Source organism: Pongo pygmaeus, chromosome 10 (genome assembly GCF_028885625.2).
Source record: "Pongo pygmaeus isolate AG05252 chromosome 10, NHGRI_mPonPyg2-v2.0_pri, whole genome shotgun sequence".
Taxonomy (NCBI): domain Eukaryota; kingdom Metazoa; phylum Chordata; class Mammalia; order Primates; family Hominidae; genus Pongo; species Pongo pygmaeus.
The window spans coordinates 8,719,205-8,737,761 of NC_072383.2; the positions used below are offsets into that span (position 1 = coordinate 8,719,205).

Genomic DNA, 18,557 nt, shown 5'->3' on the forward strand with positions numbered 1-18,557 from the left:
ATTTGCTTGGAAAATGATACATTTCTTTTAGGTTTCCAATTTTTTGCCAAAGAGTTTTGTGAGATATTTGCATATGCTGCTTTTAATCTCTGCTTTGTGTGTGATTCTCTTTATTGTCATTCTTATTCTTATCAAAATAGCTTTTTTATTTTTAAAAAATTCTATCTTTCTGTTGTATTCATTTTACTTGTTGTTTTCATTATATCTCTCTTCCTAGTTTCTTTGGCTAGAACACTTAGTTTCTTGTTTCAAAATGAAGGCAATTCATGTTAAACATCTTCCTCTGGAGAATTTTCACAGTGTTGGAAGGTATTAATACAAAGCATTTTTCTCTTTTATTTACAGATGGTTCTCATTTTCCTTTGTGATTTCTTTGATCCAAGGGATCAATTTTGCAACCTCAAAATAGTTAATATTCTTTTGGCTACCTTTATCATTACCCTATTACCTTCTGATTTTCTTGACTTACTAATATTGTCAGAGAATGTGGCCTGCAACATTTTTTTTTAATTTGATTAAGTTTTTTTTTGTTGCGTGACCAGCATGATTAATATTTGTATTTAACAAAGGAAAAAATGTATATATGGATATATACTCTGGTCAGGAGAAATCAAGCTGTGAAGTAAGTTTATTTTGCCTATGTTTTCTATAAGCAGTATATAGCTAAGTTGTTTTTTATTCAAATCGGACTAGTTTCCATCTTTTAATGGAAGATTTGGTCCATTTTTTGTGTAATTACTAATATACTTCATTTTATTTCTCCCATCTTATTTTGTGTTTATTATTTAACTCAAATTGTTCCTTATTCTTTTTCTTTTCTAATTTTTGCTGGTTAGTAAGGTACCATTTTATTTTCACTCCTGCCACCAAACCCAGTTAATTTTGGAGATCAACCAGGGTTTTGCGTTCCATTAATGGTTACCTTCTATTTTCTTATGCTCATAATCAGACAGATTCTCTACAGTTACTTGAGAAGATAATTTTCCTTGATACTTTATTTACTACTTCACTGTACCATCATAGTAATAATGAAGTCTTTGGAATACCTTTACTTTCCCCTGGTGTTCTTTGTTCCCTCTCCCCTTCAATGGGAATATTAGAACAATTTTATTTCCTTCCTACTCTTTCCACTTGATTGATTCATTTATTGAGTAAATAGTTTCAAGTACCTCCGAAGCGTTAAGTACTGTTGTAGCAATAATTTTTTTTTTTTTGAGATGGAATTTTGCTCTTGTTGCCCAGGCTGGAGTGCAATGGCACGATCTCAGCTCACTGCAACCCCCGCTTCCTGGGTTAAAGCCATTCTCCTATCTTGGCCTCCCACATACAGGCATCTGCCACCACACCCAGCTAATTTTTGTATTTTTAGTAGATACGGGGTTTCACCATGTTGGCCAGCCTGGTCTCTAACTCCTGACCTCAGGTGATCTGCTCGCCTCGGCCTCCCATAGTGCTGGGATTACAGGCATGAGCCACTGCGCCTGGCCTATTGTAGCAGTATTTTGTATATAGTAGTGAACAAAACAGACAAAAATCCCTAGTCTCATTGACCTTACGTTCCAGTTTTGCTGAAATCATCTAATAGTTTTAGTTCATCTGTTTGGAATTTGTTTTACTGTATGTCTCTTCTGTTTCATGAACCCTTATGTAGCACTTTATCCATTCCCAGGCAGTCTGTCTTTATCCACTTAAAATGAATTATACCTATATTGCAAAGTACTCACCATGGTTTACTCCTCATATTCATCTTCCCATATCTTGAGATCTCTGTTAGCCATTTACTAGTATGTTAGTATCATTTCTTGATTATTTTTCCTGGTGGGCTATCAGAATCGTAGATACCCTCACATATTCTGTTAATACAAAAAATACACTCAAAGTGCTTTTTCTATTCTGTCATTCAACAACAATTCACACAGAACACTTATTTGACCACGTGTGGGGGATTTCTCTATCTATTTGGAGATACCATCAGATCTGACAGGTTGAGGGCTCAGTTACCAAGAGTCACCAAGAATATCCCCAATTCCCCACCTCACCCCCTTCAGACACCAGTTGTAAGTCCAGGCCTACAGAACTTCTGACCAACTGGCTTCAAGTTGGGATTCCCGTGACTTTCTGCTTAGGTTTGATTAATTTGCTACAGCAGCTCACAGAGCTCAAGGAACATTTACATTGTGTTTACTTGTATATTATAAAGGATATTTCAAAGGATACAGGTGAAGACATGCATAGGGCAAGGTGTGGGAGAAAGGATATGGAGCTTCCATGCCCTTCCAGGGCTTGCCACCCTTCAGGAACCTCTGCGTGTCCAGCTATCCAGAAGCTTTCTGAACCTTGCCCTTTTTGATATCCAATTGGATAGACATAATTGATAACCATGTAAAAATGTAATTGGACCAAAAGGCTATGATCTAACACTAGTAGACTGAGTAGGGAAACCCAGCAAGGCCTGTACATTCAGATTCTTCTTGGCCTCTCTGTGCCGCATTCCTTCCTCCAGGGTATGGGGCAGGACCTCATCTGGAATGAGGTCTTATGACCCACAATCAGAAAGGCTGTGAAAGATTAGAGTCCTGCTGTGGGGTGGGTGAAAGGAGGACAGGGGAAGGTTAGATTCTATTTTCTAAGGAAAGTGCCCCAACATTATAAGAAAAGACTATAACAAGGGCTGTTGGAGTTATATGCCAGGAACTGTGGACAAAAACCAATATATAATTTAGATCAGAATATCACACGTCTTTCTTTCTCCCTGAAAGAAGAATACTTTGTCTGAGATATAATTCTTATATTTTAAGAATCTAGCTTCAATTCTACTGCCTTGAAGATTTTATTGTTGCAGTTTAATGTCCAAATCTACTCTCATTTTTTTCCTTTGTGGGTAATTTATTCTTTGTAAATTTTTTTAGTGGCGCTCAAATTTTATTGGGATTTTGTAGATATATTTGTGTCTTTTCTTATCAGTTCAACCTGGATTTTAGCTGTTTTAGTCAGCAGACTAAATTTTTTCCTTACACAGTTTTCTGGAAAATGTCTTCATTAATTATTGCCTCCCCATCTGTTTCTGTCTTTCTGAGGAGTATTTTTCTGATTCAGTTCTCCAGTTTTATGTTTTGTTTTATTTTTGTTTTTGTTTTTGAGATGGAGTCTTATTCTGTCGCCCAGGCTGGAGTGCAGTGGCACGATCTTGGCTCACGGCAACTTCCGCCTCCTGGGTTCAAGCGATTCTTGGGCCTCAGCTTCCTGAGTAGCTGGGACTATAGGCGCGTGCCACCACACCGGGCTAATTTTTGTATTTTTAGTAGAAACGAGGTTTCACCATGTTGGCCAGGCTGGTCGTGAACTCCTGACCTCAAGTGATCCACCTCAGCCTCCCAAAGTGTTGGGATTACAGGCATGAGCCATCACGGCTGGCCCAAATTTTTTATCTTTGTGATTTCACCTCACATTTTTAGCTATGCTTTGCATATTACTTGATTTTCTAAGTCAACTCTCAAGCGACCGTACTGAGTTTCTCTATTGGATTTTTTAGTTGAGTAATCATGTTTTTGTTTTAACTTCAGAAAATCTTTTTGTGCTGAACTTGAATCTGCTTAAAGAGCTCTTATTTCTTTCATTAAAGTCATAGGTGGATTATTATTGTTTTCTTCTTACATCAGGGCTTACTCAGCTTGGGTTATCTATAGTATTCTACATGGCCTCAGTCTTACAAGTGCTGTGAAGCAGAATCATTTAACTCACGGGCCACTCTTCTACGGAGGTACCTAAAAAGAAGCCTTTGGTTTCCTTGACTTCTTTATTCCTACAGCCTCAGTGGTAGGGAGGATCCACCTCACCTGTCCAGCTACTTCTGGCCTTTTTGGGGTCAAACACTACGGGTAAACTCACATAATGTCATCCTCACTCCTATGGATACACAGAGCTCTTGGAACCAAGCTCTTCTTAAAGTTCTTTACTTTCCTGTCCTTAGTTCAGAGCTTCGTGAAGCTGATCTCCAAGTGAGAAAATCAAGTTCCACTACCTTTCTCTTCCTTCCTTTTGGCAAGGCCAAAGACTTCACTTATATCCAGCCAGCTACCTTATAACCCAGAAGCCTTTTGGTTTAGGAATGACAGCTAGATTGAAGTGGGGGCTATAGAGGAAGAGAACTGTGTTCAGGTCACCACCTTCCCAGATTTCACCCCATGCTCGGTTCTGTTATGCATTTTTATTATTTTTATAAATCAAAAACCAATAATACTTTTGCCATCTATAAAGTGGTCTAATTGTGTTTATGCTGAACTTCCTTATACTTGGTTTATATTATTGCAAGTAAGATAGACTTGGAAAAAATATTGACAACTTACGAAATCGTCAATTCCTGGGAGACTGGATAGGGAGAGGATTCCTAATTAAGGAAATCTAGACTTAGAAGTCCTAATTTTACACTAGAATAACACCTTTGTTTTCACTATTAATTTAGAAGAAAGGCTTAGCCTTGGAGGCAAACTTTAATTTTATATCAAAAGTTTATGATTTTGTTAATTTCCTGTCTTGTTTCTCTTGCCAGGTGGTGTGGGGATGATGTGCTCATTGAGTGAACAAGGGAAGCAGCTAGCTATCCAGGTGTCTAATATCCTGGGGATGGATGTGTGTGGCATTGACCTGTTGATGAAAGATGACGGCTCCTTCTGCGTCTGTGAGGCCAATGCAAATGTAGGTTTCATCGCCTTTGATAAGGCTTGTAATCTAGATGTAGCTGGTATCATAGCAGACTATGCTGCCTCCCTTCTACCCTCTGGCCGGCTCACCCGGCGTATGTCCCTGCTCTCCGTGGTGTCCACTGCCAGTGAGACTAGTGAGCCGGAGCTGGGTCCCCCAGCCAGCACTGCTGTTGACAACATGAGTGCAAGTTCCAGCTCTGTTGACAGCGACCCTGAAAGCACGGAGCGAGAGCTGCTCACCAAGCTCCCAGGGGGCCTGTTCAACATGAACCAGCTGCTAGCCAATGAAATCAAACTACTGGTGGACTGACTCCACTGGTAATTAACCAACAAAACCCTTGTAAAACTTTCTTTCTTTTTTCTTTTCTATTTTTAAAACCAACTTGCAATGCTGTTCATGGAGGATGCTCAGGAAGATGAGAGAAAATTAGTAGGATTAGTTGGAGAGAGTGGGAGATAGATGAGACCTCTGCTAGTAAGATGTTACTTTCATTTACAAATCCTACAAATAGAGAGGCAGAATAGGTGGGGTGTAGAAAAATGTCAGGCTCTCATAGTTACCCTTTTAAATTGCTATGAAATTTGTATGCTCATAGGCCATGAGGAACAACTACTTTTTTTTTTCATGGTCCCTTGCTTTTGTTTTTGTACCAAAAAAATGGTTTTGCTACAAATATCCTAGTAGCATAACTTCACATTGTGTTGGAAGATTTGTCATCGGTGAGGAAAACATCTGCTTAAATTACAGGAATTTTTGTATTATACAGCTCTGAAAATTCTGCCATTTCCTTATTAACTAGCAGCTTTAGTTTGTAGTTCATGAAATCTTGAGGGGCTCTTTTACTGGGATTTCTTATTTTTTTGTTTTTTCCCCCTTAATTTGGTGGGAGGGTCAAATTGAATATAACCCAATAAAGGCTTCTTAATGACAAAATTGGCATGTTTGCATGATGAAATGGAAATGAACAGTATTGCAATGTCCGGTATACAAAATAACATTTATTCAATGTAGATAAAATTACACTAGTTTAAAATATGTGCATTGACTTGTATTTGTTAGTGTTTTAGTCTTTTTTGAAAGATGTGCTCTGTTAATGTTGCTTTTTTTTTTTTTTAATACATGCTAGTCTAACATTTCCTGCTCTATGCCTGCATCTTTAACAATGGCCAAAGTGAAGAAAATGCTACCTTTTTTGTTAACAAGACACTGACTTGAAACATGTACATTTAGAGCCTTTTATTTTTTCCCTTTTTGTTTTGGTGGTTGGGCATTTAAATAAGGACAAGGAAAAATATTTTTGGGGGCAAATCAAGAGCCTGTGAGTTCTAAGTATAAAGCTGAAGTGATTTCGAATGCCAGCATTATATATTTGCATTTTTCACATTTTACGAGGGAGTATATATGTATGTGTGTGCACGCATGCATGTGTATGTGTTTTGCTTTTTGTTTACATCAACTAATCAAAAAGGATAATTTAGAAAATGGAGCATGATGGGAAACAGAGTTTTTAACTTTAAAAAACAGATGAGTTGTTTTCATAAGTAGACTCCACTGGGGTAGAGGTATTCACCTTAAAACATAGGGTGAATAGATGCTTTTTTAGGCCTTTTTGTGTGTATGTACGTTGTTTGTTTTTTTCCTTTTGTTTCTAGCCTGTTCAGTGTACAGTTTATTCAAGGCTACATGCTTTTCTTTAATGCTTCTGGCTATGCATCTTCTCTTTTTACATATAGGATTTGGGATTGGGGGTGGGTTGGATGTTTTTGTTTGGGGACTTATTTAGTAGTATTGAGTCTCTTATAGCCCTACTCTTAAGCCTTCAATACTGTCCACTCTTTATATTGCTTTACTTGCAGAATTTATAAAAGCCCCCAAACTGCATATAATATGAGCCTTTAAAACATGGGTAAAACTAATCCTATTGATGGGTTTGGATGGTATGTTAAGAAATGGAGATGCTGCAGAGCCCAACGTAATTTTTTAAACAGCAAGTTTTCCATCTCCCTACAAATCCTCTGAAGCTTTTACCCAAGCCCTTTCTTGCCTCTCCAGTGCTATTTTCCTTCAGATGGACCTTAAACATAATTTCTTGGACACTACTAGAGAGACTTCGAGGCAATAATAAAAGATCAGTATTAACCAGCTATAACAGAGGTTTGATCATGCTTACTTGTACAGTTTTTCCCCCGTTTTAAAAAGGAATGTAATAAAATTTGTTTTTTCCATAGAATTAAATAATATTAAAATTGAGTGAAAGGTTGATTGTTGATGAATAGAATAGTACCTCTCATCTGTGCAGTGTCTCATTTCACCTCAGAGAAAAGGATACATAAGAGAAGTTTTTTTCTTAGGATATTCTAATCGCATTTAAAAGAACTTATCTTGTACAGGGTAAATGGGGGACTCACATACATATATTAGTACCTCTGACTCATTAACAGAAAGAAATACTTGGTACTTCTTTCGCTGAATGACCATACTGTGGAGGATGCATACTATTTGGTATAGAGAAATAAATGAGGAAGAAAGAACTGCTTAATTAAATTATCATTCATATGTTCATGTAGAGACCATCTGGTTGTCATGCGTATTATGACACATACACTTTGAATAGTTATATATCACAAATATGTAGATTAATACATTTAAAAACAACCTCTATTCAATGAAAAGTTCATGTTTGTGTTGGTGGGGTAAGGCATCAGGAAAAATGTAGTTAGTCTTTTATACCAAATTAACCAACTATATTATAGGAAATATGTGAAATTAGTTCATTAGCTTTATTCACTATTATGCATTCACATGATATTAAAACGTACACTCACATGTTAGAATGAAAAGAGCAGTAGTTATCTTAGATTTTAAAAACATGGATATCTTCTTGAATTCCTTCAAGATTAAGGTAAAGAATAAGAGCAAATCATTCTGGAAGTACCCTAAGGAAACAGCAGCAGATATTTAGGTTAAATTTATTTTCATAATTGTTTAATAACTTTTGTATAATCTTCATTGCTATTATGAGAGATAAAATGTATATATCAAATATGTGTAATGATAAAATCTGAATTGTAAAATTTTTGTATATTGTTAAAATTGTAATTCTAAATTGTATTTCAAAAATAATTATTTCTGATATTGTTTTTATGTCACCTATGATGAAAACTGGACTTTATATATCTAAACATATAAGTATGAACTATTCTATTTAAAATTTTTAATAGTTTTTTTCTTTTTTGGTGCCTATAATTGATTGGTCATTTCTGCTGGCTTTTCTCCAATGAACATTGAAATCTTTCTGTATATGTTATCAATAAGAAAACTACCCTGGAACAGTAGAAAAACCCAACAAGAGACTTGGCATTCATCAAGCACATTATATCAGACTTTGAGAAGATATCGAAGGCATTGACTTTGAAAATCATCTCTTTTTCTCAAGAAGAAAGCAATGGAGAAGCAAATTTGCTTCATTCAGTGAATCCCCAGTTTGGGGCTTGTGGGGCTTAGAGACATTGTGAAATCAAATCTTGTGTTATACTTTTCTTCTGGCTCACTTTTTTTGAGAAGGTTTATGGGCTATTTGGCTGGTGAGACACGATCCCCTCCTAAGAAAATGTAGGTGCTCAGACAGGTAACCACTGCTGCTACTGTTTTTATTTGTTTGTTTGTTCAATTTTATTTAAGATTTGTTTTTGTTGTACTAGGATTTTTTAAAATGTAATATATTGCAGGATTTATAACCAGGTTCACTGACTGCTTGCTTGCTTTCTTTTTTTTTTTTTTTCTTCTTAAAAACACAAAACAAAGTTTCATTTAAAATACATTTAGATGGCACCTTTGGAGCTTGGATTTTGGAATGTTTCAGTAGTGGACAGAAATCTGCTGTTGGAATCTTCTAGTCTTCCAGGTTTAATTTGAAATGTTTTTAGTTTTGTTTTGGATTTTTGTGTGGTATTTTATTTCCTTTATACCAATGCCATTTTGCCATGCTGTTTTGGGGTGGCTGCCTAACTCTAGTGAAAATTCTTTCTATATTAACGAAAGTTTGGCCTTTGAAGATCCGTAATGTTTTGCATTTTTTACGTTGTTTTTAAAGAAATATTCTAACTGCTTGCACTGTTACTGTTCTTTACCAGCCTTTTCAGGAGCCAAAAAAACAAATACAAACAAACAAAAAAATACCCAGAGAAAAAACTTTCCTTCTTCCCCCTTCCTGATGATGAGTGAGAAGTATTGAGAACTTTCGGGGTCAGTGCCCTTCTAAACTCCCCTTCCCCCAATAATGCAGCTGTATAATGAATGGTAAATGCACCGGTTTGGATTCAGGCACAGCCCCAGTCTGCCTGCAGGTAATTTAACTCTTTCTCCTTTCTTTCCATCACTAGGCTTTCTTTTTTTTAAAACTTCCTTTCTTTACGTACTTTAAAAAGTAACCATGGGTTTGTCATAATTCTCACTTAAAAATAATGCATAAATGTATCTAGCAAATAATATGATTAAAGAAGAGTTTTTGGGGGTAAAGTTTGACTTGGTTACGATATACTCAAGACTTTCTTGGGAATTTTGTTTAGCCATTTAGATGACTCCATTTCTTGCATATATGTCTATAATTATTTCAGAGTGTGAATTTTTTGGCTTTGTTTTTGTTTTGGGTTTGTTTGTTTCTTCCATTGTGCTACTCTGGCTTAAGCTTTTTCAGGGGTTGGTGTTCCGAATACACAGTGAGCTCACAGTATAAAGACATCAATTAGGAGTTGACAGGTATGGAAAACTAGAGTTTTGAAAGGTAAAATTAGGTTCTAGGTTATATATATGGTAAAAACTCAACATAGCATTCATTTTACCTTAGTGCTTCTCTCTGTGACATTATAAAAGTGAAAGGGAATAATAAGACGAAGATAATACAAAAAAATTTAGTTCTTTTAGGAGCAATGTGATTTCAGAACTAATCGTTTTGGCATTTCTAAGATACTAGTTCTAACAAGGAGATGTGAGCAGTTTGAGATTATCAGAAAATCATGGTTTAAACCTTCAAAAATTACAGGTTTGAACAGATAGGAGGACATTTCTGAAGCACAAGATGGCTAAGCACGTTAACCAAGGACATCAAATGTCAGGGATAGGACCACAACTCATCCATTTTAATAGCCTTTCTGTTAGGTAATAAACCAAACTATCCTCTCCTCTGTCTTTACCCCAGTCTACCTACCCGTTCTTCCTTTCTCCTATACTTCCTAAAGTTTTAGCTCTGAGCTTTTATTATTTTGGGATATTGTCATCTTTCTAATAGGTAGAATTTTAGTGAAAGTAATCAGGACCTTTTCAAGATATACTTCTGCATAATTTCATCCTGTGGCTTTGGACGTACTATCCAAAGAGGCTGTACGTCCAGCAAGTCACTAGTTGGTGAATAGGAAGTCTTGGCTTGTAATGCCATTTCTTGTAGCTGAAGGAAGACATGTGATAAGTGATTAACCTGTTCTGTGCTTCAGTTGACTCTTATAAGGACAGTCATTCCCTTTTAAGCATCTTAAGACAAAAATATTTATCTGTTGAATTGGAATTTACTAACAGAGGGATCCCAGCTGCACTCATGCAAGAATTTGTGATGTATACTTAAAAAAAAAAAAAAGGCTCATTCAGGAGAGCCTTGTACTCAGCAAGAGTGGCTAACATTAGAGCATACAGACTATGTGATTGTTTAAGGCATGGAGAGTTAAACAACCTCCGGTCAGCTGCCTGTTTGAATACCAGTGACTTGTTAAGAATGATCTTGCTTTTAGATTTTACCATATTCAAACTTAGTAGGTGAGCCTTATATAGCATATATACCTGGCTGCTATTGTGGGGTTTGGGAACATGAGGGGTGGGGTGAACTGTTGTTGTTTTAGGTTTCAGTCAGACAGACATCCCTGTGCCTCAGTTCCCAGAAGCACAGCAGGCCTCTAGGAGCATCCGTGGGAACGGCGCAGTCCTGACATCACCAACTCTCCTGCTCAGGCTCATCCCATATACAGAGGTCAAAGGGTGGGGTTTGAGATTGGGGGAAGGAATGAGAAAGTAGAAGTGATGTCACTTCAGTGCCACTGTTGACTAGTCTTTGGTGCTTATGTCAGTGTTTATTTCCTGATTTTTTAAAGTTGGCAAAACTACATATTTTTATCTTGATGAAGGCAGTGGGAGGGTGGAACAAAAACAAGCCATTACTGCTATTTCTAGTTCATTACTGGAGACTGTCCCTTAATAGCTAATGTAGAATAAATTTGAAACATAGACCTAGATGACAAAAAGAATGGGAATAGAAATGAATCTCAGGATTTGAACAAACAGAAGATGTTTATGCTGTGTTAATCCCCAGTTCTACAACTGCTATTACATTTGTCATTCTGTCTCCCCTTTTCCCTAATTCTTTTATGTATGTATACAGTTTGAGGAAATGTGCATCTATGGTCAGTCCTTTTTAAAAGACTTAATGAATTTATTACTCTTTTGCAAAAAATATACCCACTGCTTATATGGGCATACAAATGCTACCCTATTTTAAATGTAGGTGGCGTATGTGTTCGTGTTTTAATGTATTCAGAGCCATTGGGCAATAAGCAGTCCCGAACATTGAAAACTCAAGCAGGTAAAGCACCTAACACCCTTAGTTTCTAGAATTACTTTAAAAAGCTTTTATATTGCTGCATCTTCCACAGTTCTTTGGGTAGTCTCTGAACTTAAAATTTGTAGGAGTTGTAGACTACCTACTTAAATTTTTAAGTTATGGTATTTGTTCATAGATTGTAGGGGTAGGTAAAGAAGAAAACAGATAAGAAAATGGCTTCTTGAGGTGGCAGCTGCTGAGTGGCTAAATCTTACCACTTTCTTTCTACTTTTTTTGGAAATTTTCCCAGCTTAGCATGAACATTGATCATACAGTGTTTGATTTTCTGTGATTCAGATTTTTGTTTTTTATTTTTGGAGGGAAGGTCTTGGAGAAACATTAAAAAGTTGGTGTATATGCAAAAATACGAAATGTTAAACAAAGGAATTTTTTCTTATTTAATCTGAATGATAAGCAAGAACTTTTTCTATATACCCTTCTGCTGCAGCAGACAACTAAACTGGTAGGTGGCAGCAGAGGAAGGAATTCTTCAGATTGATGGCTACTGACTTAAAGTCTGCATAGGAGAAGAGATAGAGCATGACATACCAAGTGAAGCAAGGGGGACAAAAATGGAAACAGGACTAAGATTCTTGCATTTTGACTCTAAATGGTAAGTTATCTTTAACTAAGAATGTGTTTTTAGTCTGATAGCAATGTTATATAAATTATATGATTTGGTACTATGGCATGTAATCATAAATGCCTGTAGGTCCTTGCCTTACGTTGAATTTGACCTTACTGGTAAACTGTCATTCTTTACTTTGAATAATAACTAATAGTATGTAAAATTACGATTTTCTCCTCAGTATGTTGGTATATGTGACCTTTAATTATGGCAAAATTATGCTGACAGTAAATCTGAATTTTTTAATTTGCAAGATAAAATATGCATTGTTAATCATTTTATACAAATAAAAGGTTCTGGCCACGCACCATGGCTCACGCCTGTAATCCTAACACTTTGGGAGACTGAGGTGAGTGGATCACCTGAGGTCAGGAGTTCAAAACTAGCCTGGCAAACATGGAGAAACCCCATCTCTACTAAAAATACAAAAATAAGCTGGACGTGGTGGCGGGCACTTGTAATCCCAGCTACTCGGGAAGCTGAGGCAGGAGAATCGCTTGAAACCCAGGAGGCAGAGGTTGCAGTGAGTGGAGATCATGTCGCTGCACTCCAGCCTGGGCGACAAGAACAAAACTCCATCTCAAATAAATGAAAACTAAAAGATTCTTCCCTTTTTAGTGGGAGCTTTGGGAGATAACAAAAAAGTATAATTGGAAAAAAATTACTGGGGGTGGCGTGATCTCTTCCAGCTGGCTGTCTCTAGGTCAAGACCCATTTCTTTGTCACTGTGCCGTGTTCCACTCTGCCATCAGTTCCACCCTGCCTGTTCACCTTTCTCTCTTGCTTATCTGGCTGGGCTTTGCCTCTGTTCCTCTATCTCTCCCTGTCTTTGTGCCTCTCCCTTATCCAAGTCTGTTTGTAAGCTGCTTTCTCTCACATTCAGTCCTGAATTTTAATTATCCGATGTTGCCATTTTCCATCTCTGCCTGCCTGTTTTTCCTAAGAGAGTGTGCATGTCTGTCTTTCTCTTCCTCCCTCTCTCCCCACTTTGCATTCTTTATTAGAATTTGACTAGACTGAATAGAAATTAAATCATACTTTGAAGTTCTCTAGAATTAAAGAATGTAAATTTCAATTAAATTTGTAAGATGCAGACCTGTTTATTCACCCAACTACTTATTTATTTTAACTGTAGTATCTGTTGTTTCTGGCAACCAAGCTGTGTATGATCAGTTGGACAGAAATGAAAGGCATATGGTTCTTATCTTATTTCAGCTTTTTTTTTTTACTTGAGACAGGGTCTCACTCTTTCTCTACTATACTTGAGCCTGGGTGACAGAACAGTAATTTTGATTACTATATAAAAATGTTAATGCTTTAGAACTGAAAGTGATAAACTTGAGTTTTAATCTGAATCAAAAATTGTTTTTTTCTGTAATTTATTAAGTTAGCCTGGAACACGAGAGCATTTAACTTGAATTTTGTTTGTCTAGGCATATTGGCACAATTTTGTTTTTTTTTTTTTGTTCTACAAGAAATTTCGTTAGATTTTTTCTTTTGGTACGATTTTTCTGACTAAAATGCAGCATAATTGTCTTTATTATAGGATTGCTAAGGAGTAATCTTTGGTTTTACACACACACACACACACACACATATATATATATATATATATATTTTTTTTTTTGAGACAGAGTCTTGCTCTGTCGCCCAGGCTGGAGTGCAGTGGCGTGATTACGGCTCACTGCAACCTCCGCCTCCTGGGTTCCAGCAGTTCTCCTGCCTCAGCCTCCTGAGTAGCTGGGATTACAGGCACGTGCCATCACGCCCGGTTAATTTTTGTATTCTTACTAGAGACAGGGTTTCACCATGTTGGTCAGGCTGGTCTTGAACTCCTAACCTCGTGATCTGCCTGCCTCGGCCTCCCAAAGTGCTGGGATTACAGGTGTGAGCCACCGCACCCGGCACAATTATATTTTTAAAGTTAGGAATATTCAGTGTCTGAAATGGGGTTGTTTTGTTTTTTTTGTAAAATATGTTATTTCTATAGTGCAGTTTAAGTTAATTCCTGGGAGGCTGGGCACTGTGGCCGTCATCTGTAATCCCAGCATTTTGGGAGGCCAAGATGGGAGAATCACTTGAGGCCAGCCTAGGTAACAAAGCAAGACCCTGTCTCTAGACAAAAAAAAAAAAAAAAAAAAAAAACCAAAAAACTTTGGGAAAATGTACTTAACTAAATAAGCTGTCTAAAATAAGTCACAAAACTTGCAGATTAGAAAAGGAAAAACATTTTGGCTGTTTTGGTGTCAGCATCTTAATTAAGTAGAAAATATTATGGACCTATAAATTGAACTTATGACTATTCACTCACTAGAGAGAACAATTTCCAGGGAGTTAGAATAGTTTTTTCTGAAGGAGAGTCAAATAAATTTGGGAAATAAGGTTGCTCTTGTAAAACAGTAATAGATGTAGCTTTTATTTTTTAATGATAAGAACATTAAATGTCTTCTAAGTCAGAATCAGAGTATATCTTTGTTAACTGAGCTCACCAAGACAAAGAATAATAACAACACAAAACTGTGGTTTTTGGTAGTCTAATCAATTTAGAATGTTTTCTTGTCATGTTAGTTGATTTTCTGTCTTTATTTGTATTTTTTCTCATCTTGGTTATAGAGACTTTTAAAATCCATGATTTAAATAAGTTGTGTTTTTCCCCCCTAGGTTCTTTTGAAGTAACCAGTGATCTTTTTTGCTTACCCTCATCAACAGAATGGATGAAGATAGATTTGACTGCTTTTTCAAGTGGAGAATATGAATATACAGAACAAGAAAGCAGTAACTCCAACCTGTTTGATTCCGTCTATTTTCTAAATAAAGACACAATGCACTGAAAATAACATAGCATGCAGTGTGACTTGTTCTTTATATCAGTTCACTTTGGTCCAGATATCTAGACTTGATTTCTAGCTCCACATGTCATTCCCTTTTTTCTACTCTTTGCCTTTTGCTCTTGAGTCCTTTGGTTCTTAACAGACTGATTTCTATGATACCTTCTAAAATGATTACTCCTTTTGGCACATAGGTGAGCACTATTCAATGGATTTTCCCCTGTCCTTTTTATCACACTTTTATCTGTCCATGCTGAATAGTTGTTGCTGTACTTTTTAATCTCTGAAGAAATGCAGACTTTTAAAAAATTTCACCCTGAACATCAGAGTGGTACTTACGCCTATATGGTACAGCCTACTGTACACCTAGGCTATATGGTATAGCCTTTTGCTTGTAAGCTACAAGCCTGTACAGCATGTGACTACTGTAGACAATTGCAACGCAATGGCAACTATCTTATTAAAACTTAATGGCTGGACACGGTAGCTCATGCCTGCAATCCCAACACTTTGGGAGGCTGAGGTGGGCAGATCACTTGAGGTCAGGAGTTCAAGACCAGCCTGGCCTGGAAACCCTGTCTCTACTAAGAATACAAGAAATTAGTGGGGCATGGTGGGAGGCTCCTGTAACTCCAGCTACTTGGGAAGCTGAGGCAGAATCCCTTGAGCCTGGGAGGCAGAGGTTGCAGTGAGCCAAGAACACACCACTGCACTCCAGCCTGGGTGACAGAGCAAGACTCCGTCACAAAAAAAAAAAAAAAAAAAAAGCATGGTGCTGGGCATGGTTGGCCTACGCCTGTAATCCAGCACTCTGGGAGGCCCAGGTGGGCAGATCACTTGGGGTCAAGAGTTCGAGACCAACCTGACCAACATGGTGAAACCCCATCTCTGTTAAAAATTTTATATATACAAAAATTAGCCAGGCATGGTGGTGCATAATCCCAGCTACTCAGGAGTCTGAGGCAGGAGAATCACTTGAAAAACCTTAGCTGGGCACGATGCCTTACGCCTGTGATGCCAACACTGGTAGGCTGAGGTGGGTGGCTCACTTGAGCCCAGGAGTTCAAGACCAGTCTGGGCAACATGGTAAAATCCAGTGTCTACAAAAAATGAGCCCAGCATGGTGGTACACACTTGTCCCAGCTACTCAGGAGGCTGAGGTGGCAGGATCACCTGAGCCCAGGAGATCGAGGCTGCAGTAAGCCATGATCATGCCATTGCACTCCAGCTTGGGTAACAGAGTAAGACCCTGTCTCAAAAAAAAAAAAAAAAATTATCATCATTTAACAAGTTTATTGTTAAAGCATGCATGGTAGTGTCACCTTGGATCCTCCAAAAGGCAGACACCAAGGTGGAGTCAGATAATGCTAGAGCTGTATTGAGGGAAATGCCTGTGAGGGATACAAGGGAGAGGGACCAGTAGGCAGGGAAGGCCTTCAGAATGCAATGTGCATGTGACAGAAGAGAAGAGAACTCAAACCGCAGCTGCTGTGAGAGTCTGCCAGCCTGATGAGGAATCTCAGAGCAGTAGTCCCGGATTGGGCAGAGATGGCCTGACTACCAGTCCGGAGCAGCCTGGGGAGAACACATGGTTTTCATGTGAGTGCTGCAACAGATCAGGAGGACTGGCAGCTGGTCGCTGTCAGATTTGTTCTTGCATGCAGTTTTCTTGAGAACTGAGTGGCACAATTCCACTCCTTAACACTGCACAGATCCACTTTACACCTTTGGGTAGCCCCTCCACAGTTCCATGAGCTTCTGATGTAAACTCCACATTGCATAGCATCTTTTCCTGCCACTGACACCCTCTTATACTATAAAGTTTGTCAGATCATGTGGTCCAATTTGCAGGGCTGCTTGCATCATAGCCTGAATCTTAATTTTCAACAGCCCTTTCTTGCTCCAAGGCCCTACTCAAGCCTAACTTTTTTTTCATGTCATTTACTATATGGGTTGGAGTAGTCTTTCTAGGTGGAATGTCTTGCTTTCTGAACCTAGAGAACCCCAGAGTTACAGTGCTTGCTTCCTTGTAGCAGGTGATGCAAAATGTATTAATGTCGTCTTTTTACTTTGTAGAGTATTCCAGCATGCCCATGAACCCTGGTCTCCCAGAACCCTTAAAGGAATGGCAGATCCTGGCCGGGCGTGGTGGCTCACGCCTGTAATCCCAGCACTTTGGGAGGCCAAGGCGGGTGGATCATGAGGTCAGGAGTTCGAGACCAGCCTGGCCAAGATGGCAAAACCCCGTCTCTACTAAAAATACAAAAATTAGCCAGGCATGGTGGCACACGCCTGTAGTCCCAGCTACTCGGGAGGCTGAGGCAGGAGAATTGCTTGAACCCGGGAGATGGAGGTAGCAGTGAGCCAAGATCATACCACTGCACTCCAGCGTGGGTGACAAAAGCAAAACTCCATCTTAAAAAAAAAAGGAATGGCAGATCCCCAAATCCATGTAGAGTTTCTCTCTCACCTGGAACACATAGCAAGGCTTCCGGTGTGCTAGCTACCTTGCATTCATTTTGCTTATTTAGCATGATGTCATTGATGTAATGTTCTATGGAATGCCCAGATGGCCCACGTATTAGGCCATTCTTGCACGGCCATAAAGAAATACCTGAGACTGGATAATTTACAAGAAAAGAGATTTAATTGGCTCATGTTCCTACAGGAAGCATAGCAGCAGCTGCTTCTGGGGAGGCCTCAGGAAGCTTCCATTTCATGGCGGAAGCCAAAGGGGGAGCAGGTAGATGACATGGTGAAAGCAGGAGCAAATGGGGGGAGACGCCACACACATGACCAGATCTCCAAAGAACTCACTGTCATGAAGATAGCAGCAAGCGACGCAGGATCTGCGCCTACGGCCTAAACACCTCCCCCGAGGCCTCACCTTTAGCATTGGGGATGACAGTTCAACATGAGATTTGGGCAGAGACAAATATGCAAATTATATCATTCCACCCCAGCCCCTCCTAAATCTCGTCCTCACATTACAAAGTACAATTATGCCTTCCCAACAGTCCCCGCAAAGTCTCAACTCATTCCAGCATTCATTCAAAAGTTCCAAGTTTTAAATCCAAATTCTTATGTGGAAATGAGTTCCTTCTACCTATGAGCCTGTAAAACCAAAACAAGTTATTTACTTTGAAGATACAATGCGGGTATGGGTATTGGGTAAACATTTTTGTTCCAAGTGGGAGAAATAGGCCAAAAGAAGGGTTACGGAGCCCATGCAAGTTCAAAACCTAGCAGGGCAGTCATTAAATCTTAGACTCCATATTCCATATCCAGGGCACACTGCTGCCAGGGATGGACTCCCAAGGCCTTGGGCAGCTCTGCCCCTGTGTCTTTGCAGGGCTCACCCCTCTCAGGTGCTCTCACAGGTTGTTGAGTGCCTGTGGCCTTTTCAGGCTCAGGGTGCAAGCTGCAGGTGCATCTACCATTCTTGGGTCTAGAGGATGGTGGCCCTCTTCTCACAGCTCCACAAGGCAATGCCCAGAAGGGACTCCATGTGGGGCCTCCAATCCCACATTTCCCCTCCGCACTACCCTAGTAGAGGTTCTTTATGTGGGCTCCACTGCTGCAGCAGGTTTCTGCCTGAACACCCAGGCTTTTCCATACATCCTCTGAAATCTAAGCAGAGGCTGCCAAGAACCCACCACTCTTGCACTCTTTGTACTTGCAGGCTTAACACCATGTGGAAGCCATTTACAACTTTATTATCCAAAGTGGTAGCTTAAGCTGTACTTGGGCCCCT

General features: G+C 38.8%; 1 protein-coding gene across 12 annotated transcripts in view; it reads left to right on the top strand.

The window, feature by feature from the left end:
* The window catches only part of RIMKLB (ribosomal modification protein rimK like family member B), a 101,397-nt gene extending 86,585 nt beyond the window's left edge, over positions 1–14,812 (top strand). For 6 of the 12 annotated variants that reach the window (XM_054442293.2, XM_063672396.1, XM_054442289.2 and 3 more), the window contains 2 exons: positions 4,550–11,960; positions 14,637–14,812. In XM_054442293.2, coding sequence (XP_054298268.1) covers positions 4,550–5,013 — 464 coding nt within the window. In that variant the 3' untranslated portion in view covers positions 5,014–11,960; positions 14,637–14,812. The remainder of the gene's footprint in view (positions 1–4,549; positions 11,961–14,636) is intronic. The other 6 variants (XM_063672390.1, XM_063672394.1, XM_063672395.1 and 3 more) reach the window with 6 other exon arrangements.
* Positions 14,813–18,557: the final 3,745 nt, after the last annotated feature.